Source organism: Parasteatoda tepidariorum, chromosome 6 (genome assembly GCF_982258835.1).
Source record: "Parasteatoda tepidariorum strain Cologne lab strain chromosome 6, Ptep-v5.0, whole genome shotgun sequence".
Taxonomy (NCBI): domain Eukaryota; kingdom Metazoa; phylum Arthropoda; class Arachnida; order Araneae; family Theridiidae; genus Parasteatoda; species Parasteatoda tepidariorum.
Window position 1 is genome coordinate 46,739,531 of NC_141760.1, and position 26,845 is coordinate 46,766,375.

General features: G+C 26.6%; 2 protein-coding genes and 1 long non-coding RNA gene across 3 annotated transcripts; all 3 read left to right on the forward strand.

Moving 5' to 3' along the window:
- The first annotated feature begins 237 nt into the window (after positions 1–237).
- Positions 238–5,237, forward strand: LOC147808014 (uncharacterized). The gene is made up of 3 exons (XR_015434617.1): positions 238–422; positions 3,066–3,152; positions 4,855–5,237. It is a non-coding gene; the product is annotated as an uncharacterized LOC147808014 (long non-coding RNA).
- A 7,621-nt stretch (positions 5,238–12,858) lies between these two features.
- LOC147808015 (uncharacterized) lies at positions 12,859–17,580 on the forward strand (the record flags this gene model as incomplete). The annotated part of the gene is made up of 4 exons (XM_087166825.1): positions 12,859–12,940; positions 14,021–14,083; positions 14,202–14,500; positions 16,880–17,580. Coding segments are annotated over 3 exons (444 nt in total), but the record flags the coding sequence as incomplete, so codon positions are not given.
- Positions 17,581–22,126: 4,546 nt separating this feature from the next.
- On the forward strand, positions 22,127–24,236 carry LOC122268854 (uncharacterized). Its single transcript, XM_043039463.3, has 2 exons — positions 22,127–22,265; positions 23,276–24,236. The coding sequence occupies exon 2, from the start codon at positions 23,381–23,383 to the stop codon at positions 24,161–24,163; it is 783 nt and encodes a 260-aa protein (XP_042895397.2). The 5' UTR covers positions 22,127–22,265; positions 23,276–23,380; the 3' UTR covers positions 24,164–24,236.
- Positions 24,237–26,845: the final 2,609 nt, after the last annotated feature.

Sequence of the window (26,845 nt, forward strand, 5' to 3'; positions counted from 1 at the left end):
CAATCAGGCTCTCATGTGCATCTCTGAATTCACATATGCGATATTTCCGCATCCAGTGCGTATGGTCTCAAGATCATTCACACTAGCTGCGAAAAACTCGCTTTTGCGAATTCGAATTTGCGATGCGATCAAAAATCTGATTTTCGCATTCAGTGAGAACGGTTCTGATATAAACGAGGCAAATCCAAAAAAACCATAACCAGATACTGACAACTTATAGTGCCATCTATAATTTATCGCACTGTCTTGGCTGACCGCCCTCTTATAACCCTAAACTTTGGCGATCAGCTGAAATGGGTGATTGCCAAACGAAATCTATCGCCAACTGCTTGGATGCCCGCTTTTTGAACGTGATTGAAAATGGCGAAAATGTTTGAGCTGGACGTACTCGGAATGATTAAGCAATGAAACGAATTCGCTAGGTAAGTCATATTTTTAATTGTAAATTTACTATATTATCTCCAATGTTCTTTCGAATGCTAAGAGCTGCACCATTTGCTCAATTAATTCAAAATGCCTTGGATATTTTTACTTGCTACCCATATATTGCAACTACATCACTACTGAAATCAGTTATTTTGCATTTATAGTTTCCTGTCATATCATAAACAAAATTATTTTTCAAAGCCATTTTCTAGATTTGATTGAGCTGGATTTTATGTTTTGTCATCATGAAAATTTTATTTACAGGTAATTCTTATTAATTAAAGATTTATAATATAAGTGTATGTTTTAAAAGCATTATATTTTAAAAAATCATGAGATTTTGTTAATATTAAGAGATCATACTAAATTTCCTGAAAATGCAAAGATTTAGAATTTAAATTACATAGTTTGTTTTCCTTTATGTGTAAAATTTATGTATTTTTGAAAATCATAAACCAAAAGAAAAAATTTTCATTTATCAAAGTTTTTCCATGTTTCCAGAAATCTTTAGTTAGATTGTCTAAAATTAGCAACGCAGTTTAGTAATGAAATTTCTTAAATTTAAATGAGTTGATTTACGTTTATTTCAGAGACATAATACAAAGAGATTTTTTTTCTAGAAAATATATTAATTAAATTTTATTTTGATAGGAAGCTTTTGTATTGAATTTTCTTCATAACAGGGGAGAGTTCTTAAATCATATTCAAAATAGTTTTGTTTCAATTTTATTATAAACTTATGTTAAAAAGAAATTCTAAATATGAATCTGTAAAGAAACAGAAAAATTCTTATTTTGAATTTTAGATAATATTTATCATTTTCGTTCACAATTACTGCTCTTATTATTCTTTTAGATTGTCTAAACTATTACATAAATTATGAGCATGCATACTATAATCAAGAAATTTTATTCTATATGTATCACATTTATGTGCAAAACAATTTGTACACATAATTTAATTTTTATTTCAAATGCATATAAAATTATTATATTTCTTTAGAATATAATTCATATTAACAAATTAATAACAATTTAAATTAACTTATTTAGATTTTAATTTGAAATTAAATTTTTCATTTACTACAAACTATTTATATTTTTTTCTATCTATAATTTTTATTTTCTCAAAATTCCAAGATTTTTTACAGTTAATGTTTAAGTCAAAAACTACTATGTAAACCAAACCTTGCTTATTTCTTCTGTACTTCTGTCCCCTTTACTCTTTTTACTAAGGGATTCCATGGTGACATATTTAACTGTTTTCTTAAATGTTTAACCTTATTGAGATATTGATGTTGTCGCAGATGAATGTATTAGCAAAGATGGCATTCATTAAAACTGACAGGGCAATATTCAGTCTGTGAAGAATGCATGACAAAGTTGCTAAAAAGAAAGTGTATGTATACACGACTTTATGTTTACTTATATATATGTTAACTAGATTCATGAAAACATTGTACTCTTGTCTTGACATTTAAGCCTGATCACCACAACTCAGCCCATTCAAACAAGAGAGAGTAGTCAAAGAACTGCATCAGACTTAGCACTTTGATGCTGTAAGGAAAAATATTCAGTAGAAAGTGTTTTTTTCCCTGATATTCTTCTTTGTACTACTTTACACAATGGAGAAAAATGTTTAGAGGCAATAGAATGTTATGAGTTAATTTAAGTACTAATTCTCACAACGGTTGTGGTTCTGCCCCTGAGGGACAGAGGGAAGATCGCTAAGAACATTGCCCCTGAATTATAAATACTCTTTCACTTTAAATATATTTGGTATATACAAAGTAACATTATACAAAACTAAGTAGAGAGATTACTGTAATAAAAATTTGTCTATTGCACAGAGATTCATCTAATTTTATTCTTTTTTTAGCTTAAATGACAGACAGATTAAGAGGAGCCAATACGAGTATTTCAGTTAGTATCAGTAGTTAGTACTATTGCTACTAGTATAATGTTTTTTATTTTGATTATTCAACTAATTGTATATTAACTGTGGCATTTTAAGTGTTTTAGTTTTTTTTCTTCAACTATATTGTTGTAGTATTCTGTTTGCAAATTAAAATTTTAATAAAATAATAAAAGTCAAAATAAATATCTTTTAATGTTTATCAGTATTTGTCTTTAATCAAATGTAGGTTAAGAAAAAGTCAATGTTTTGCTGGTTATTATCTTCCTCTATTATTATTAAACAATAAATTTATTAATATATTTTTTATTTTAATTATTTTAAAAATTATTTATTCTATTTGCTTTATCAATTTTAGAAATTTATTATTTTAGCATTCAATCTCTAAAAATGGTGAAAGATTTTAAAAGTATTTAAATCTTACCTCTTAATAAATGAATTATCATGCATAAATATTCAACATGGTTGATTTTTACTTATAAAACTTTCAAAGTAATGTAAGGTCTCTTTTTTCTCCCTAAATGACATATGGGCTAAAGAAGAAAACAGAAAAAAAAGCAATGAAAAGTTTATAAACTTTTATTATTAAACCATATTTTTGTTAATATTGGTTTGATGCTGTGGTTATTTTTTAAAGATTTGTATTTTCCCCTTTAAGGTTAACATAGTTCTTGTATCAGAAAGTTAGTTGTTTATGTTATTTTTTTAAAAATTTCTTATTTCAGCCATCAGTCTGTTACTGTCTGATCGGAAAAACCAGAATTAAGTTTGCAAGTTGTGTGGTATAAGAGACAGTCTAAAAGAAATATGAGGTTTGTTTTTTAATATTTGATTCTATTTAAATTTTACTTGCTGATTTAGTAGTATTAGCATAATTCATAACACAAATATTTATCATGTTTTCAAATAAACTACAGTTACATAGTTTGGGCATAGTTATCCAGTAGCACAGTTTATTACTAGCAGTTTAGATGTAGAAACCATTATTTCTTTCTCTTGAATCTAAAATTCCAGACATAGTAATTGTATAATGACTAATGATAAAGTTACAGCTATTTCATTCAATACAATTTCACATTTGCTATGTAAATGGCACACTCACAGGACCAGGCAAAGATTAACTTCAGTTGTTTATACAAAGCGCAAAATTGTTGTTCTGCTGTTAATCTCTTATTTTGTAAAAAATTATTGCCCACCACATTTCTACAACTAGTCTCTTTGGTAGGCAGTGCACCCGCCAACCAAGCAGTTGGCTGTAAGGTCGTTTATGTCATATGTAAAGAAAATAATTTTTTTTTAAAAATCTGTGCTATGAGTAACTATTAAATGTTGTGATGTTATGTCCTATGGTTGCCTTTTTCTTAATGCTGTTAGTATTTATGTCTAAACTCTGATGGGTTCTGCAATAGAAATATGAAATAAGGTTAAACAGACACTACCCCTCTCTTTTAGACGTAAGTAACCTGACTAAATTGGAAACCAGCAAAAGAATTGAAAGTCTGAAACCGAGCAACAAACCTGTCATAACAATAATTTATTTAATTTTAGCAATTTAACTCTCATTGACTAAAACCCATAATAACTGTAATACATCTGAATGCTAAAAGATTGAATTGAGAGAATTAGTTCAACCTCATGACAAGTTAGACATATATGGAGGAAGTGGGCCAATTTTTTATTGTTAATAATGGGGGCTTGGTCAACTAGCAAAGCACTAGAGAGATTGTCTAATTGTGGATGTGTGCTCCAATGTTCCGTTGACTGCGTCAACATGAGTGAGCCTGTGAATGTTTTGTTTTTTTTAATATATATATATGTAATTGCATGTGTGCATGCTTAACACTTTTCCAGTAATTAAAAATATCTTAAAATGTATACTTTTGTGTTGAATGTCACTCTGTTACTCAAGTTGATTCAAGGTAATGTATGCAATCCTTTATAGATTTACAATTTAAAAAGCTGTGCTTTTAGTTATATACTTAACCATTGATTGAAATCTTTACAAGGTATCTTAATTGCAATACTTATTAGAAGCAACTTGTTCTCTTCTAGCTTTTGCCTGGATTATATATGGAATTATTCTTTACTTATTTAATATAGTTTGTTTTTAATCTAAAAATTTAATTAGTATTCAGATTGCAGCTTGTTCTTCTACTGATGATCCATATTTGTCCCGGGGAATAGTCTCACAGCATTGTCTGCTTAAAGCTTTTCTGTGAGATATGTTTACCAGGACTATGTTTCTACAATGGTTTATGCAGATTTTCATTTACTTTGAAGAATATCTTTGTGCCATAACATGATAACATTTCAGTCATTGATTTTGCAATATGTAATAAATATAATTGTATATTTTTTAAATTCATAAAAAATAATTATGCTCTTTATTGTTTGGCATGGTTTTCAGATATTAATATAATTGAAGTCTTAGATTAAATTCTGACCCACTGCAGAATTTTACGGTAACATGATTTCTATTTTTTTTTTATCAAGAAAAATGCTTCTATTTTACAGCTGGTTAACCAGACGATAGTTATAAAGAAGACTTTTAGCTGCTCCTTTCCTCAGGATGTTGCCACTAGTAGTGGGCATAGACCTTATATGATGGCACCAGCAAGCACCTTCATAGAGTCAAGCTGGCTACCAATACTCTTGTCCAAATACTCTGGCTACCAATACTCAGATCCAAATTTATAAATTTTTTTTCTTCCTATTTTGTACTTTATACATATGCTTATCTCTTAATTACCACTTAAACATAGCTGCCAACTCTACTGGATTAGGCCAGTTTCTCCTGGTTTACTGGTTTCATTAAAATTTCTCCTGGTTTTTGTACATTTTAGAAAATTCCTTAATATTGAGGAAATTTCCTAAAAAAAATCCTTATTGAAATAGTATTTTTGCGCAGATTATTGCTTGAATATTTAAATAAGTATTAATAATTCATAATGATGCAAGCCTCATTTATAAAAAATAGTTCAACACTTTTTTTTTGTTCAAAAATGTTCAGGTTATTTTTATTCAGAACTCTCTTTTTAATTTAATTAAAAAAATATTTTAACTATCTTTGATGAATTAAATGCCTATTACTATTCAAAATTCTGAGTAAGCATCTACTGGATTTTTTCCTATCAGTGTTGGCAGCTATGCTTAAAAAATAAATAAATAAAAAGGTTAAAATAAAGATTATCAAAAGAAAAAGTAACTCATTTATTTATCATTTCTTGAAGATACATATTAAGAGAAATACACTATTTTATAGAATATCTATTCTAGGTATTTAATTAACTTTATATACAAGCTATTCATTTATTTATCATTTCTACTATATCACTACAACTGTTTCAGTTTAAATGATTCTCAAGTTAGAATTTAATGCTACTACATTTAATTAAAAACTTCTTATTTAGAAAATACGTCCTAAAGTATGTTAGTAGAAAGCATTGACCAATAGAAGCTAGCACTTGACTTGAAGAAAAGCCGGAGTTACGGGAAAATTTTAATTAAGGAGCTCAAGGATTTTGTATAACTTTGATGATTGTTCTGTCTCTAAAAATTAAATATTGTGCCCTCTTTCCCTGTCTAAGACCTGTATTAGTATTTATCCTTCCTCACGGCAACGACGTTAAATATATATAAAAGAATGCATTAACATGAGACATCAAAAAAAGCAAAATATACTATAAGAAAGAGCCAGAACAGATTTAAAAAGTTATTAAAACTGTTAGCTCAAAAGGCATAATATAAAATTTATTATTTAATTCAGTCATAAAAATATTATACAGTCGTATAAACTTGAAATATAATATTCTGTTATTCTTTAAAAACATTCTAATTTATAAAATTTCAAACACAAACAAGAAAAAAAATAATAAGATTTTTTTTTGAAAGTGACTGACTTAATTTTAACTGTTAGTTCTTAAGATGACCTTTAATGATGTGCGAGACATTCCGAAGATTAATACTTCTCGGAAATATTTTTTCAATGCCCACCACTTCGGGCAACATATGTCCTCATGGCACGTAGCAGGCATTATTGTTAATTTCTGTTCTGTTGGTCCTATTAAGGTGGATCAGCGTCATGCTAAAAGCACAGATAAATTACATCTTAGAAGAAAGAATACAGTTTTCCACTTGATTAAAAAAACAAAGCACTATTAATTCAGGTTATAAAGTAGCAGTAACCATGTAATATTAAGCAAATACAAATAATTCATATAATGAGAATTAAACGGTTTAACTCTATTTAAGTTGATTTAAAATGAGGTCCAGAATCCCCTAAAACAGTATTTGGCCTCTAAATGCTTTTAATCAAAACGTAAAGAAATAGAATATAAATGCCCTTTTAACACAAAAAAGACATAGTCTTACAGTAATAATATTTTACGAAATCAGACATAAAAATTCACTTTCTCTGAGTGAATCTACTTTTTTACGCGTGTGGATTTCTGACCCCCAAGATATTATGGGTAGCCGGAACGAAGGAAATATGGTTCTAATAGTTTGAACAGAAGAGAGTTCCAAAACTTGAATCCCTTAATATTAATTTTACTTTTTGTGTATTTTACTAAGTCTGGAATACTTTTTAATCGAATTGAAAAAAAATTTTGTTCACAATTGTCAAATTCGGTTATTCAAATATAAATCCACACAAAATATATCGTTTAGTAAATAATCATTAGTTTTTTTATTTAATATTAGTCGGAAAAATTTTGCATTGTATACAATGACAATCATTTAAGAGAATGCAATTTTAAATAACAATTTTAAATAAAAAAATCAGTGAAATCGGTCAATTAGTGAAAGTTCTACCTTGCTATTCAATTTTTTGACTCTTATTAAATAAAATAATTACCATTTATTATAAGTTATGTTTTGCATAGAATTCTTTTTAGGTAAACGAATTTTATAACTGAGCGCAAAAATATTTCAAATTCCTATAAAGGTTTTGGGGATATGGTAAAATAATCAAAAAGTAGAATTAACATTAATTGCTCAAAACTTTGGACTGCTCTCCTAACAAAACTAGGTATTGGGTTATTGCATCCCAGAATTACAACTTACTGCTGTGCTTCGTCTTTCGTTGGCGATATACCAACTTTCCAGAAAAACTTTGGTTATATAGCAGAAAAACGAGTTCGCAGATAAATGAGAACGATTAAGTGTAATCTTGGTCATATTTTCATAATTTATTCATTTTGTACACGAAACTAGCGTTAAGGTAATAGTTTAAAAACATAGGAGGTAGCCGCAATCTGGAAAATACGGTCCCCATAGTTTGGACAGAATTTCACTTTTTGAGTTTTAGTCATATTTTTAAAACTAATTGCTCTCACTTATACCCAGTTACCCAAAGATTATTTAATGCAAAAAATAATTTTTAATGAATATTTATTATTTTATTTAATTGCGGGTTAAAAAATCTTAAATTATGAGGTATAACTTTTTTAATACCATATTAATCTACTTATTTTTCTATTTCAAAATGTAAAGTTCCAAGAGTTTTTATATGGTAGCAGCCCAGAAAAATTTTAATTAATTATTTTTAAAAAAGTAATTTGGTGACAATGAAGACGTATTTAAATGGGACGATTAATATTTAAAAGTGGTTAACTTAGAAACTTGACTTACGCGCAAAGAGCAAAATTTCATTCACATTTTTTTCGCGAATAACCGATTGCTATTCCTTTTCTTTTTTAATTATAAAATAGGGTGTTTCCTTTTCAGTCGTCTAAAAATTTATTCGTAATTTAATAAAGAGATTTGAATAAAACATTTTATTGAAAAAAAGCATTTTTTTCAACAAATGTTGAGTTTTATAAAAGCATGTTTCTGATAGAATGTAATTATACATCAGCTCTTTTTAATTTTATTTTTTAGTTTGTTCTTTCAATAATTGATACAATTTTAATAATATACAAAGGTAGGCATAGATTTGGAATTGTGTATCGATTTCTTCACTATATATTTTATAATTATTAATGCTAATATGTAGTCAACATTTTTAAATATCTTAAAATTTCTCAACATCTCATATATCGTCTTAATCTCAGAATAAATTAGTTACTGTCCACGCGTGTTTCGCAGAATTTTTTTTTTAATTTATATAATTTTTAATTTTGAAAATGTGAAGTTTTGTGGTATTTAGCTCATTTATGTTATACAATATTTGTTTAGTTCAAAATGCTTAAGAGGGATCACTGACTAATTGATCGAAAAGTTAAATTATTAATTCAACTCAGTAAAACTTAAAAGAGTTATCTACCACATACGCATTTAGTTTCAGATAATTTATTTTATTAAGCATTTTTATCTTATATAAGTCGGTAGGAAGAATATTTCCTACCAACAGCATTAATTTTTAAATATTTTTGATAAGCTATTTATTCACTGATTATTTCTGGGGCCATCTTCTAATAATTTCAGAAAAGAAAAAAAACCAAAGGGATTTGTTTACATAAATGCTGGAAGTAGTTAAGGGTAGTAGTAGGCTGGCAAGAATGGAGGCCAAATCCGGGGAAATATTTTGTCTAGTGCGTAAAGTGCTCCTTCAATTCATTACTTTTAATTACGTTTATTCTCTAGTTACAAACAGAATTTATAAATCCGGTTATTTATAAGCGCAGAATAATCAATTCTTTACTACAAGTAAAATTTTACAATCCATCAAAGGATTTAAAAATCAAATTAGATTTAGGCTCCATGAACTTTTATTTTACAAGTAAATCTCAAATATAGTTTAACATAAAATTACTGAAAAAAGAAGGATCTTTTAAACAGTTAATAATGCAAATAGTTTTGAGAAACTAATTTTTTTTTACAACAATGTATAAAAAAATTTAAAAATAAAATCAGATGCTGATTACAACTTTATACACTTATGTAATAAGGAATTTATATTGAATTATACGCCTCTCAATCATGAACTTTCAACTTAAAAACACAATTTATTAACCTCATATACCATTTTCTTGCTGTATAATAAGATACATTCAACACCTAACTAATTTCTGATAGATTTTTCCATTTTCATAAAGTGCCACTAATTTTCCTTTTAGAATGTCGGAGCAGTGGAACATTATTTTCTCTACTGTAACAATTAAAATTAGTTAAACTCTAATTAAAATTAGCAAATCTTTAATCAATCTACAACTGCAAAATTCAAAGAAAAACTCCAAGTAAAATTTACTCTGCAATTTACTAGAGCCCTCAGAGCGTAGACGTCAATTTTTGGCGAATTTTAATTTCTTCAAAGATGTGAAACTATTTTGTTTTTTTAAAATCTGAACTTTCATTTAGAAAAATTAAGTTTTTATGCTTGTAGCAAACATCTGTATTTTAATATTTTGACAGGACTTATAATGTCCTTAATAAAGTCAGAAAACTGTGGCATTTGTGTCGTAATTATAAAGTTATCATTAAATTTAAAATTTTGAAAAACCACACATTTCGTTACCACGAATTTACAAGCGTTTGAAATTAAATATTGAATGCTGTGGTGAATATAAACATAATAAAATACATCTTCTTAGTTTTGCTGCCATATTTTTAACTTCTTAAGGACCTTATGAACTCTACTTAAAATGAGGTTATCGTATCGGATGTCGGTGGTGATGGTAAGCTTGTAAATAATAAGTTTGTAAATAAAAGAATAAAACAAAGAAACTTTAGCTGCGATATTTGGTAATAAATAAGTAACTGATCGCAATCAAAGAGCTTAGTGGTAGGTACTTTATTTACGTCGCACTAGAGCTGCACAATGGACTATTGGCAACGGTCTGGAAAACATCCCTGAGGAAGTCAGGTGGTCACCCACCCGCTTACTGACCACAGCCAATGATGCTTGACTTCTGAGTTCTACTGGGAACCGTGTCTTTACGATCAGTCCAAGGCCGGATTAACCATTATACAAACTAAGCATGTGCGTAGGGCACCAGAGGATAGGGGGCACCACAAAGCTTAACTAAATGTTCGCAATACACAATTTTTTTTCGAAACATTGCTTATAAATTTATTATTTTGAGCTTCCATTTTAAGAGTAGGGTTTCAATCATTTTTCTAGTTAACAAGCATTTCTAAGTGCGAATTTTTTCACAACAAAAGAAAAAAAAAACGAAGGATGTTATGTATAAAAAATTCTTGTTCTTATAATGAAATTAGGTAGTGAATTCCTATGCGATAATATCTCTATCTACTTATCGATTATAGTGATTTTATAGCATACTGCTACGATTTATGTTTACAGAATATTTTCCGCAGTTGTAGCAAAGTCAATACTTCAGCAATTTGATTTTTTTTGGTAAAAAAATTTGATTTGAAAAAAATGTTTAAAAAATTTCAATGCAATAATTTGATGATGTAAAAAATATGATTTTTGATGTGAAACGAAAAAAAAAAAAAAACTGTGTTATGCATGTTTGCAGTTTTTATACTTTTTTGCAGTTTTTACACTTTTTTTTATGTTTTTATGTGTTGGACATTTTTATAAAAATATTTGCTTATACTGTATTTTTAATTAATATTCTCATTGCAACTGGAAAAAGTAATCGGTAAATTACGTAAAGGTTGTGTTGGCGCCCATTGATTTCAAAATTTTACGTTAAATTTTTTTTTCATTAACTAAAGGAAGAAAAGGGAGCTGTGTTTAAGAATCATTTTTCGAAATTTTTTTGTGAATTATAATTTGCACAATATGACCACACAAATACGATTTTTTTTACCTATATATATCAAATATTGAAATTGGATTTTAAGATTTAAAATGTATACTTTGTAGTATGAATGCAAGCTAGTTTTTTAATGAAGAAAAGAATAACAAGTCCCATAGTCCTTAGAGTCCATAGTCCTAATACAAATGTTATAAAAGTTGAGCACAAAAGATGTATAAATTCACACTATGAACCGGATGTTCGTCGACGGTGAAAAATACGTTAAAAAGAGCACCCATTAAAATTAATTTAATTTTAAAATCAAATGCAAGAAATAAGTAGCGATAAAATCAAATTTTCAATCATAGAATTGAGTATATTTTGTACATCTGATAACGAACTTTGTTAAAATTATAATTAGGAAATAAGAAAAGCATTGAAAATTTCAAATTAAAAATTAATAGTGAATTTAGGAAAGATATTTTTACTAAATGAATACAAGAATATTTTTAATAACTAATCCTTAATAACTTAATGATAATGATTAAAGTTTGAGCCAATCAAAATTATTATTGACATTATATATATAAGCATTTTTAAATATTTTTAGGATTAGATACTTGATAAGTATATTATGAATATTTTGCCTATAATTTCTGAAATTTTATCAATTTTTATTAAAATGATAGTTTGAACATAAAACGAAAATTAATATTAAAATTTAATAAGTATGTATACTCCTTTATTAGTTGGAATCCTTTAGAAAGAAAATAAGAATAGAGTATATTTATTTGATTTGAATTGACTCTTATGAGTCTGAAGTAAAAAATATCCGTGCAAATCTTTCTTGCAACGACCCGAGTACTTAAGTATTTGACTTTAAACACTGTATAAAAGCTCATGTTTATATTTCATCATTGTGCGTATATATATATATATATATATATATATATATATATATATATATATATATATATATATATATATATATATATATATATATATATATATATATATATATATATATATATATATATATATATATATATATATATATATTATATATATATATATATATATATATATATACCCTTTTTAAATTTAATGTAGTACCGAAAATATGTTATATTTTGTAGGAAACTAATAACACTTAATAGTGATGCATCACAAAAATTTTGTTATGATGTCTAATTGTTTCAGATTTTAAAATTTTTTAACTTAAATCAAAATGCGTACCAATTTATTGTTACTGTTACTTATAAGACTGCCAATTTTCCAGGTTTGCTTTATGATTTTACAAAATTAAAAGAAAAGAAAAAAAACTTTAGATTTTTCTGTTGTCTGTCACTAAAGGATACTTCTGCTTGTTGTTCTTGTCATAGGCCGATAAGGCAAGAGATGCGATTGCTCTTGTTTTTCCGGTTGCTCCAGCTATGGCAAAAAACTCGACATCTGCCACACCCGTTTATAGGGTGGACCTATTCATTCATCCACAGATTGTAATTTTGACCTGAACCGGAGAACGATCAATCTACAATTCAGCACCTTTAGAGGTATTGATCTGTTATGGGAACATGGAGGACTTTGTGATCCGAAAGATTTAACGTGTACCAGTCACCATTTACTGCACAAGAGAGTCTTCTACCGGCAAGATTCAAACTCCCGTTCTTCCAAACGAGCGTTCTGAAACAGACGTCCCTGAAACTTCTGCTCAAAGTTAATTATAAAAATTGGCCACTTTCAAGGTTTCTTGAGTATTTTTCAGGCATTTGACTTTAAATTATTGATTCGTAAATCATTTGATAATAACGGTATACTGTTAATTACCTTCTCATTATTTTTAGTGTTAATATGATATTATATCATTTATTTAGATATTAATGCAAATACTACTGACGTTTCACCAGCTTTCTTCAGCAGAAGTGTAGAAGAAGTGCCAAAAATTGACAACAGTAAGTTTTCATTCTTTAATTAAAAATATAACAACGGAAGTAAAAGGCAATTGAAATACCATTAATAATCGGTTGGCACAAATTTGTAATAAAGTATGTAAAAAATTCAGAGATGTGTTCAAAACATTTGACCTTATTTATTAAGCGTTGCAAGCCGAGAGGTGTTCCAAAGAAAGGTTGGGTTTAAATAATCGCCTTTTTTAAGAGCAGATTTAGACTAATTTAGACACATCCTAGGAAAAGTATTTATAAATATTAAGGAATAACAATTCAAATTATAATATCAATATTTGAATTTCCTTATAGGCGTATCATACTAATTTCTAAAAAAATTATTTATTTAAAAAAATTTTTTATATTACTACAGAAATTTATGGTAACAAAAAGTTTAGAACCAAATATTAAATTCGTAAAAGTCCGTAAAGAACACCGTTAACATATATTTTAAGAATTCTTATCAAGGATGAAAGCAAAAATGTAACGAAATGGGAGTTGCAAATTTTTTGAAGCATTAAAAAAAAAATTCTGCGAAATTTGGCAAATCAAGCAGAATAAAGAGGATGTAATCAACACGAACAAAAAAAAAAAAAGAAAGAAAAAAAGATTTAATTATAGGTATTTTTAATCATTGTTTTTAAATTCTTCTCTGTTTCTTGTTCATTACATCCATTCATAACATCTTGTTCATTACTTCCTGTACAGCGATTAGTGAAATTTCGATGTGGTAGACGAATCATGGGTTAGAGTCCCCTTGCCATCACGCTACGCGTGGGAGGTTCTGTTGGTCTTCCTCTCCATGTAACGCAAATGCGGGTTATCTTCATCAAAATGTCCTCCCCGAAGACAAATTTCTCCCAATACTCGATCCAGGAGTTCCTTTGTCTTCCGGATTGGGTTCAAAATTACAAGGCTAAGGAGTTGAACATTAGTAGTCAAAAACCCAAAAAATTGGGTTGGCTGTTTAACGATGGTTATAAAATTAAAAAAGAAAAAAAAAACAGTATGGCTGTGTCATAGTTACTGAATTATTATTAAAACTTTAATTTTCTATTATTAAAACTGCAATATTCTCTTTTTCAGCAATAGCAGGGTGCAGTGGAATAAGTCTCCCAAAGAGTTTGAAGAAAAGAGGACGCCCAAAAGGCAAGTTGTTTAACAAAAATGTGAAAGTTTCAAATAATACTAACAGTAATAATATTTTTTTTTTCTCTAACTGACCTTTCTAGTTCCAACTTAAATTCCACTCTTATATGTTTTACAGGCTTTGACAAAACTGTAATCGGCTTGAAACGAAAGAAAATTCCATCTTCTGTGTCTGAACAAACGCCTTTGTTGATAAGACAAAAAACAATTTTGTCTTGGTTCGTAGGAGAGGAAAGGGCACAACAAAGTATTAATAATGGGGATATGATTGAAGAAGAAGAAATAGAAGTAATGCCTGAGAAAATCCCGGCTTCCTGTGTCGATCGTTCAACAAACCTAAGTACTGTGCGAAGATTTTTCTCAGACGATGCATGGAAACTGATAGAGGACATTATCAAAATGAAGAAAATTAAATAAGTAAGTGTGTATTAGATCAGCGGTTCACAATTTTTTCGGCTATGAAACCCTACTGGATTCTTGTTTTGGCGGAAAGAGATTTTCTATCCTTATAACATTTTTTTTATACCTAAATATAATTTGTCTGTCAATTAAATATTAGTATAAAATAAAATTAATTATATATTGTTTACATAATCTGTACTGCAATGATCTTATTTTCTTAAATACAATAATTTTATTTTTAAAATTCAGTAATACTTTTGTGGGAAAAAAAGAGGTAGTTATTGTCTAGAAAATATAACCTACAATGGACTTAAATTTTTTCCTGTTCTCCTTTCCACTGTAAATGAACTATTGATCTATTGATTATTCCACTCGTATTCAGATTATTAACTTTACTTGATTAAAATAACAAGTTTTTATTTTAATTAAATGTTTATTTAAATTAAAAAAATTTTGATGAAGTAAATATAATTGGCAACTTAAAAAAGTTCGCGAGTTTTCAGACATTTTTACATTCAATAAAATTGCTAATTTAAGTATAATAAGATGCAACTGCTGATATGTTCCATAGAAATTAATTACTAATAGTGGGCTCCACCCCAACTGCCGAAGATTCCGGTGCAATTTTATATGGAACATGCTAATTCGTACTCAATTGCTACTAAGTTACATCCAGCATAAAATCTTAAAAATTAAAATCAATTATTAAATTTTTAGTCAGTAAGTTATTGAAATACAAAATTTTAAAATAGAATAAATAACATGGAATAGAAAAACTTTAAGAAACAAATAAATAATTTTGCTTTCTTTTAAAAAACAATTGCAATTGAAGATTCACAACTTTCTTAAAACCACAATTATCAATTTCAAAAATTTTGACTTATCACTGTAAAAAAAATTTTTTAAAAAATATATAGGTGACTAATCTTTATTAATGCGATGCATCTCTCTTCCATAGTAATTAATGCATCATGTAGTTCTAAAATGTAATTGACCTGCATAAGAATAAATAAAACATAATATAGAACACTTTTGTTCATTGATATGAACCAAATTTTTCCAACTAATGGCTCAGTTTGTTTCAACTTTTCGTGGCCCACACGAGCATAGAATTTTCATTCAGAAATTTGCTGACATGTATATTTTACTTTCATGCTTATGGCAGCCTACGCGCTAAGAACTTCAATTCGTTGTAACCAATGGGGAAAGAATTAAAACTTTCTTTGTTATAGCATATATATATATATATATATATATATATATATATATATATATATATATATATATATATATATATATATATATATATATAGAGAGAGAGAGAGAGAGAGAGAGAGAGAGAGAGAGAGAGAGAAAACGTGGAAAATAATATTAAATATTAAAAAAATTTAGAGCTGGAAAACAAAATAATGAAAAAATATAATCATCAACTTTTTATTATTTTGTTTTCCGGTTTTTAATATTTCTAAAAATATTTTATTTTAATAATTTTTCTTTTTCTCTTTTCGCTAATCTTTATTATATTATTTAACACGTTTCCTCTCTTTTCTTTTTATCATTTTTATCTTTATTGTGCTATATTTATGTTATTATGTAATGTATTTGTGCTATATTTACATTATTATTAAATAAAATATTATTCATTAATGTTTATATGCATAAAAAAATAAGGGAGATAAAGTTTATTTTTAGTCATATTTTATTGACTGCATTTGAATCATTAGCAACCTCTTTATATTACTTGCAGAAAATTTCAATGCAACATTTTTGTACGAATTAATAAATATTATTAATAAATCAAGTATAGAATATAGAGGATACGACATGTAATAATCTTAATTAAAATATAATTCTTTGGTTAGATTTATATATAAAAAAAGAAATGATCACAAATAAAAATAAACACATGCAGTTTTAAATTTAAAAAAAAGGTGACTTAGTTAATTTTTTCAAGGGCAGTTTTCCCCACAATGGTAGAAATTAGCCACTGTTTCAACTAAAAATGCTAAATTGTTGAAAGTTTTAAGCTGACATATATTTTTTACACTCTTGAAAATGATTAAGTTCTATTTTTTTTTTAACCATTAGTAATTAAGTTGGAAAAACTGAAAATTAACTCATAAATAAAAAATAAGATAATTTAAATTGTTTATACACTTGAGTATCATTTTGCAGCACATCATCACATCATAACTAATATTATTTGTGTGCAGGAAAAACAATAGGTTTAGCTTTAATGCGAGTAATTTTCTAAAATAAATTGTCAAATTCCAAATAGAAAATTTTTTTAACTTTTTCTCTCTTTATATATAGACACTCTTGATGTTAATAAATGTACTGATATTGTAGACTCAGTTTTTAAAAGTAGAATGATAGAATATATTTTTATTTTAGCTGTCGGTTGTACTGAATGGATATAGATGGCTATTTAGCAAGAACTGAACAGGATAGTTTATCTCCATTATTATAGCCTACCAAATTAACAAAAACTTGTTTACAACCATTACCTATTTTTTGTTTTTAATATACTTTGAGCCTATAAAAAATTTAAAATTATCTTATTTCTAATGTAACTTAAACTTTTTCAATGTTTTAAAGAGAAAAAGAAATAGTGAAATGCCAGCAAAATATGATATGAAAGAAGATAATACAGGTCAAATCTAATTTGTTCCGACTTATAACAATTTTGTCAGAAAAAATCTGTTGAAATATTAAAATGTTGCAAGTTATATCTCTCACATTCTGATTTTATAATTAACATCAGAATTTAAAACAATATAATTAGCTTTTCAAAAGATACTGGTTAATTGATTTAATATCCTTCATTTGATTATTTGTGTAGATTAAATTACAGATTAAACTTATGTTTAACATAGTTGAGGAAAGAAATCTCTACAGTTGGCAAAACCGTTATTGAAATATGTGAAATGTTGCAATAAGTTTTTACTGATCCATTATTGAACTAATAAATGAACACATGGTATAACAATCAATGCTGTAATAAAAATTAAACTTCTCCAGAGATCTTGATAATTTTATTTTATCCTTCTTGATTACTTTATGAATTATTTTGAATAAATTATACATTAATGTCTTATCTGCAACCAATCTTTTCTTATTTATATGGAATATGCACAAAACAGAAAGACGTAGCAACCCAATTAAAAAAGAAAAAATGATTTTAATTTCTTTATTTAGTATTTAATTTGGCCCTAAAGTGTGACTTTACATATTTATAATGAGAGAAACACATTTTCAGTTTTGCATTATGATTAAACTTGGTCATATAATACACGAAAAAGATTTGCTTGAATTTTAAGAAACATATTATTTTACTTTGATTAAAAAATATAACTTAATGTGTTCATTTATATTAACTCAATTTAGAAGTTAAACGCCAATTTTTAAGCTGAAATAGTTTATTTACATGAATATCTAATTTTAGAAAGAGATATTCTATCCTTATAACTTTTTTTTTATATCTAAATAAAATTTATCTGTTAGATAAATATTAGTTCAAAATAAAATCAATTATATATTATCTATATAATCTTTTCTGCATTGATCTTATTTTCTTAAAAAAAATTTTTTTTTTTAAAATTCAGTAAATTTTTTGTGGGAAAAAAACGAGGTAGTTATTCTTTAGAGAATATGACCTATAATAGTTAAATTTACTCCCGTTTTGTGCTTTGCTCAAATGATTGTTCCAATCGTATACAGTTTATTAACTTTACTTAATTAAAATAACAATAGTTATTACTTAGTTAGATTAATAGTTATCTATATAACAAATTTATAACGAAATCGCGTAAATATTAAAGGAGTTATCAAATACCAGAGTTTTCAAAGTACTTAAAAAAAATTAATTAAACATTTCTAAAATCTTGCTTTATACATCTCAGAATGCATGCAAAGAATTCTTTTATCTCTAAATAGTACAAAAAATTTCTCAAAATTTCATGAAATTGACTTACATAAAGAATAGAAGAAATTGAATGAATTTGCAATCCATAGTAGTAAACTTGACATTTAGTGATAATCAATATACGTATATTCATTTCATTTACAGATCATTTGAATATAATATTAGTTAATGAACTCACTGTTAAGTGTCATAGTACTGAGATAAAGTTGCGGAAACATACATTATAGTTTTGAAACAAATATTTATCACTCTGACACAAACCACCAGAAAGACTGCATGAAATATTAGATTTTAAAATTATTATATTCATTTCATTTACAGAACATTTGAATATAATGTTAGTTAATGAACTCACTGCTAAGGGTCATAGTACTGAGATAGAGTTGCGGAAACATACATTATAGTTTTGAAACAAATATTTATCACTCTAACACAAACCACCAGAAAGACTGCATGAAATATTAGATTTTCACATGCTTATGTAAAAACTGAGATATGTTTTTATCTTGAAATTATATGTAATTAAATTAAATAAGTGGCAATGAATGATTTAAAAAAAGAAAACGTAACACATTATTAAAAAAAGAAGGAAAAAAACCAAAGCATTTACGCATGATATTGATTACTTTTTTTTTCAAACCTCTTCTTAACGTACTTTATGAATATTCAACTAATCATCTAAATAATAATTTTCTAAGAAAAATTACGATCGCAACAGAATTACATAACTCTTTAATTCGTTAGAATCCGGAAGAAAGAAAAAGAGAGTACATATAGTATATTTATTTGATTTGAATTAACTCGCATGAATCTGAAAAAAAAATACCCTTGCAAACCTTTCTTGCAACGGTTTTTAAAAATAATTATTAGACGATTTCACCACTAATTTAAAAAACATATCATCAAAGAAAGCTCTTATTTTATTAAGCATTCAATTAATCCCTTCACCTCAGTTAATAAGTTCATTGACAGTTAGATTTTTATTGGATGTCATTGATACGTGACACCGATATGGTTGACTCTGAGATATGATCACACACAAAAGTATCAAATTTAAATTAAATAACTGCCATTTTTGAAGAAGATAATTCAGTTGTTCTCTAATCCGGGCCGTTAATATATATTTTACGAATCCTTATAAGTAATGGAATAAAAAACGTGTGTAGGGATCAAATTAATATTTAGGAGAGAAAGAACGCACACGCTGCTGAACTTTGATCAAAAGCATGATATAACGAGGTTAATAAGAGATGAAGGATTAAAATCATCTGAAATTATTTTTATCGAGAACAAAGTTTTAAAGCGTTTGTGATAGAAAGTATATTTCAAAAAAATCAACAGGTATTTTTTGTCTCTTCCTGACTCAAAGAACATTTGGTTAGAAATTTTTTTTTTCTCCAGATATATCAGATATTTCAATATACATATATCAGATATTTCAAAATACATATATCAGATATTTCAAGATAACATATATCAGATATTTCAGTATAACATACTAGAATAAGTTATTAGTAAAATAATAAAATCATAGGAACCCGAGTACTTAAGCTTTTTAATTTTAACACTGTAAAAAAAGTTCATGTTTATTTTATCATTTGGATATTTTCGCCATTACAAATACAATACTATTTGCTCGAATTTTATTTAGATGACAACCTGATGAACCGTCAAATTTTCTAACAGTAATGTAGAAGAGTCATTTTTCACTTAAAAAAAAATAATGGTAAGAAGGGAAGCAGAAAATAAATCAGTCTATTGAATCAAAATATACAGGCAAGTTCATCATAATTCCAAATTCTTGGCGTATCAGCTTTATAATAAAGTATTTACTCTGATTTTTGGAGTGGTTAATAATGGTATAAATATTTTTCTTCCTTGCTTGAATAAAAATTTGAGAAAACAATCATATTTTGCATTATACGTGAAGGGAAACCACGAAAATATCTTTCAGATGGCTTGATTCCATTTAAAAGTTCAGTAATCGCAATGAATTTTTTTTTTTTTATAATGAATCATTTTTCAGCATCTTTGAGAGACTTCTTTGTGACTATAACGAGATGTTCTTCAATTTTTTGTAGTTTTTAACCGAAAATCAAAGTAACTCGCTATTTTAGTATCGGAATAAAACCATATTTACGAAAGTTATAAAAATAATTAATTATAATCAAGATTAAATTGAAATTAAAATTATCAAATTTCGCGTTACACGCTATGAAAAACAGACAAAAATGTTTTTCAGATTGCTGTTATTGGTATATAAAATAAAATAATTTGCAATTTAAGTATCGGTGTAAAATTATAAATAGACATTTTTTCATTATTATTATCCTTAATAGATAGGGTACCATCTTTCTGAACAGAACGAAAAGCTCTTCGTATTAACTCAACCCAGAAATCAAAGTGTGAGCTTTTTTATTTTGTGAATGTAATGAAACACCCTTATTATGCTTAATTCAATTCAGAGATCAAAGTAATTAACAATTTAAGTATCAGAATACAATCATATTCATGAAAGTTATAAGAATAATTTATTTTAATGAAGATTAAATTAAAGTAATCAAATTTGTGTTACATGCGAAGGAAAACCACGAAAAAGTCTTTTAAATTGCTTAATAGTAATAGGTTTCAAGCTTAATGTTGATTATCGCAATAAAATTATTTTTTAATAATCAATAATTATTTTTTATCATCTTTGATAAATAGTAAATGCTGTGAAATGCTCTAAATTTTTTTTTGTACTTTTTTGAATTTTTGTAGGCAACCCAGATATCAAAGTTACTTGTAATTTAAATACAGGAATGAAATTATATTTTGAAAGACTTTTTGAATGAAAATAATTAGAATTTACATTACGCACAAATGAAAACCATGAAAAAGTTTTAATAACTAACTAACTGAACGCTAACAGGCAATTATGAGACTCTATCTCAGCAATTATTAACATTTTCCAATTTATTGTTCTTCATGAAATTAAATGCTTTGGGCAGCTTAGATTGCTTATAGAACTGTTCTTCATTTTATTTTAATTATTTTATTTATTTTTTAGTTATTTTTATATTTTTTAAATATTTTTAATAAGCACTTAAATTGTTTTTTTAATATTTATTTCAAGTATTTGAATTTCAGAACAATATAAAAATCAATTTTTTAAAATACATTAATTTTTTCATTTAAAATTTACAAATTATAAATCTTTAAAAAAAATGTGTTCAGATTTTTCTGGTACAGAGACAGAATGTTATTATTTATCATAACAATTTATGAAAATCAAATAAAAAAAATAGAGACCGGTGATGTGTCCAGTGTCAAAGTTCACCCTGACATCTGTTTGGTACAGTGATTGATCTTTCCATCTTTATGTCTTTGTTTGAGTATACACAAGCTAAGGAGGGGATACAAGCTTCTATATTCATTGTCTACGAAGTACTTCGATTGGTTTGAATAAATTATCAAACTGAGCATGCGCGTTATTAAGATTGCGCCAAACAAAAATGCTAAACACGCCATTCTAGTAAACCTGACAAAACGATTAAGCGATAACGATGAAAACGATTATGTAAACGACCAATCAAATGTCTCTATTAAAAAGGCGGTCAGCCAAGCAACAGCCATAATTTATTCTTGTTCCAAATAAGTTGGTTATAAAGCGTACCTTCATATGTGCAGAATTAAGAAACCGGAAGCTTTAGAAAACATCAAAAACAAACAACACAGTTCTGCTTTCTGATCTATGGAGATGACTTAAAATTAATATAGATAAAACTTTTGAAAACTGCTCTTAAAAAATGTTTTTAGGGATAATCATGCTAATTTATTTCATGAGAGTAATCTATCACCATCAATACTTTTGAAGTAATGCATCATTAACAGAAATATAAATACCTACCATAAATGTTTTGACTATATTATTAAAATCTTTTACATTTTGTAGTTTCGTGCCAATTTAAATAATATCATAGCAGTGCTAAAAAATTTAATAAATTTGAATTTTAAAGAATGCGATACTTTATCTTAACCCCTTTTTGTTCTTTTCTATGTTAATGATTTTAAGTTCATGCTACAATTAAAATGTACAATCTTTTCTCTCATTTTTTGCTCTGTACTTATCGAAATATGTGTAAGATTCTGCTATTTTATGTTATTTACTGCCAATTTGTTGCGAAATATTTTGCAGAGCTGCCAGCTTCTTACACAAATTTATGTAACATTTTAATGCTGTGAGAGTTTTCTTCTTCCATGATTTAATTATATTATTTCAACTGAAGTACAAATTAAGCAATATCCAATTGTAACACTGCTTCATTCTAGACCAATTTATAAACAATTCTTATTTTTTATGAAAGAAAAATAAACCTAATAGAAATGTTTCCTTGTTAAATTAAACACGAATAGAAAAATAGCAAACATTTCCTTTATCTTCATGGAATGGAAAAAAAGCATTTGTCTTAGTATATTTTACTGTTTGTTAATATTTTCTTTCTCACTTTTCTAACAATTAAAAAAAAAAGTCTTATTTTACAATTTTGAAAGGTATTTCGTGTATTCTGAATTGTTAAATCAAAAAAGTCAATATCAAAATCATATTTAATACATTTTGCAATTGAAAAAAATTGCAAACTTTCACCAAAAGTTCCGATTCTGCATAATCATAACACATTCAGGTTAGAACTATGAGGAACTAAAGGTACTCAGGTACATCAGGTTCTTGCTTTTTGATGTAAAGCATCTCACTTGAAAAAACTATTTCTCTATAAAATAAAATTATTTTTCATGATTTTTATATTATTTATTTTTGTAAAGCACTCCAGTTAAATATCTTTTATTGATTTAGTTCATTTATTGATATATTTTTATGTTTGCAGGTGTTGAAGAATGCTAAGAATGACTTTCAACATTTCCTATATCTTAATGTGCTAAATAATACTAAGATGCTACGTATAAAGGTGTGAATTTTACAAAATTAAATCATGGCTGATGAAGACAACAGCTCCTCAAACTCTGAGCAGATAGATCAGCCATTTCTCTGTAATATGTTTACTACTGCGGGTTTTGTGTTTCAAACTTCAAAAGATAAAAAGAAGTCTTTTCTTTTAAAAGAACGTCCACACATTTGTGACGTCTGTAAGAAAACATTTACTTTAAAAGGTAATTTAAAGAGGCATATGCTGACGCATACTGGAGAAAGACCATATATTTGTACCCTATGTTCAAAACGATTTGTGCAACAAAGTAATTTAAAAATGCATCTTTTAACACATACAAATGACTGTCCTTTCACATGTAATTTATGCCAAAAATCTTTTAAACAGAAATATTTTTTAAAAAGACATATGATGATTCATACAGGAGAAAGACCCTATAATTGTGTTATATGCAGTAAATCGTTTAGACAAAAATCCCATTTGAAAACTCACACTCTATTACATTCTAACAATAGACCACATAATTGTGACGTATGTGGTAAATGTTTTGTTGTTAAAAGTAGGCTGAAAACACACTTTTTATCTCACAGTAAAGCTAAATATGCTTGCAATATTTGTAATAAATGTTTTTCTCTTAAAAGCCTTCTAAATGAACATATGCAGATGCATGCAGAAGAAGACAATTCTCAAGATGTTTGTGAGAAAAACTGTCATCAAAATTGTGAAATCAAATTGCCAAGGGCACCTGAGCACAAAATCTCAGTGTCTCTGGCAACATCTATTTTGAATATAAATCATGCAAGTCATTATATGTTATCTAATAAATGACTATTTCCTATGCATCTGTGTATATTTCACTAATACAATAAAAATTTACATGAAAAAATTCATATTATTGTTTTAAAATAATTAGTTAACAAAAAAATATGTATTGATCGTAATTCACATATCGGATCTTTAGAAATAAGCATTATTTTTAAAAAAAATCTGTTAAATGTATCAATTATTTTTAAAATATCACTGACACTTTGAAAGTGTAGTTTTTGTTCCTTAGTTTCCATTGATTCTTTTACTATTAAAATCGGTGTCAAAAAAGAATTAAGTAATTATACTTTTTTTAAATTTTAATTTGTCTGTTTGAAAAAAAGGTCTTTTTTATTTGTATTATTTCATAATAGAAAATCTGGTCAATCTGAGTTTTTAGTAATTCCTGTTGGTTTCATTCCCAACTATTTCAGATTATCAGGATTCTATTCAATATAACAATCTGTGATTAAAATATCTAACTTAATTTTCATACGTTATTAAACAAGTTAATAATTCTAATGAATTTTGAATAGGGGTAATTATTTTTCTGATGTTTTAAGCCATGTGATCAAAATAATACTTTAAAACAGAAAATGCAGGCTAGAATATTTACTCATTTGCTAAGCAGTGCTGTGTTTCGGGTTTGATTATTTTTACTGTTGTTAACTTATGTGACTTATTTCAATTTATAATGACGTATAATAATGGATTTTATTTCTTTATATGAGTATCTCATGGAGTTAGTCAAAAAAATTGTTTTTGAACTTTTAAATTTTTATTTTAAATCTATATCTGTATGAAATATACTTTTAAAATGGAGAAGAAACAATTTCAGTTAATATAAAAGCTTTTGCATTAGTCAAAGTATAATTGCTTTGATACAGTGCTGCAATTTTTTTTCTTTATTGCATATCTACAGTGTGCATTATAAAAAGCATAAAATTTTTATAACTTTTGATCTAATAATTAGATAGTCACATACTAGGATACAATATTAATGATTTGAGAGCTGTAATCATAAATATGCTAATTAATTTGCACAAATGATATTTTAAGCTATTTAAGTTTAGCTTCTCAAACAATTAAGATTATATCTTAGGTCACTATCCATAAAATAGATCAAAAGTAAGGTGTTCTTGTTTTTTTCAACTTTTTCCCACAATAAATCCTTTCCATGGATAACAATGTTCATAATTGAATGTTAAAAAAATTTGTTGTTCAAATGTAATGAAAACTTATGTCACCTAAATAATTGAATTAGAGTTTATCTGAAATTATATTATATCACTTATTATTTTTCATTGAATGAATGGATTTCTACTTTCCATTTTATATCCATAATTATTTTGCCTGTAAGTAAATCGAGCTTATAATACATATACTGTGTATTTATGTTCATTCTGTTACTCATTCATAATTTTTTTTTTTGACAAATGTTACAAAATTGACAAAGAATAGTAAATTTTAAAGGATGCAAAGATACAACAGTTTTTTAAAGCATTTCATGTTAGCTAAATTACAAAAGTTGATCTACTTTATAAAAAAAACTTGTATGGAAATGTAACAGTTTGTCTCATAAACTAATAGTTCTTGCCATTCTGCTTTGTAGGGGCAAATTTTATATTTGTTTTTTTTTCTAATTGAATGTCAAAATTTTATCGACACTTTTTTTTCTAACTTTGTTCGATTTAATAATCTCTAAATTAAAACCACTTTAAAAGTTTTTTTTTTTTCCAATTTAACTTAATTTTATTTAAAAGTTTAGTTCTGATAAAAAACAGTTATAATACTGTTTTTTATTACAGTTAAATGGTTCTTTTTAAACTTATACTGTTAATTTTGATAGGAAAAGGCAATTGAGAACAAGGATCTTTGGTGGATAGCTGTTGTAATTGATGTAAAATATTCATACAACAGAGAAGTAGCAGCAGAAAATCATACAACACACAGAACTTATACTTATTAATTATTTTTAGGAGGACCGAAAAGAACTTGTACAGCAGCACAATAAAAATTGCAAAAATTAACAAATTTTTCAATACCATTGAAGAAAAACTGTTAAATTGACAAAAAAATTATAATTGACAAACTAAAATACTTGTACATAAGTACATAAAAAATTATAGAAATGAACAAATTTTACAATACCATTAACAAAAACTACAAAATTGAAAAAAAAAGAAAAAGAATTTTATCCAAAAACCCATATGGTGTACTGTTTCTCTATATGTGAGATTTTATTGTAAATTCTGTAGGGGTAGGCTGTACCCCCTTCCCTATGCTATACCCCATATTTTCTGCTGTACTGTCCGTAGTTATTTTATTTAAATTGTTGTTATGGCTGTATGAACTTATTTTCTCTAGTGTATTTTTCTATAAATACTTAATTCACTAGTCAAATGTTTCATGTAGATTTAAAGTTGTTAAAATTGTTGTATTATGTTTATTTTTTTAATATTTTCATTTCTGTGATATTCCTATACCAAACTGCATGATAATATCTTTATTTTTATTAATATAGTCCTAGATTATCAGAAGTACTATTATTGAATTATCATTGTAAAAGTTTCTATTATTGAAAATTTTGCCCTTTTATACACCAAAGTTGCTATCATAAAGAAATAATATTTAATTTAAACTAATTTATTGCGGGAATAATTTTATTTCAAAAGATTCAAATTAAGGTTAGCATTGTCTGTAAAT

Coding starts and splice junctions, on each gene's coding strand:
- LOC122268854 (XM_043039463.3), top strand. CDS start 23,381: ATGGCTGATGAAGACAACAGCTCCTCAAACTCTGAGCAGATAGATCAG.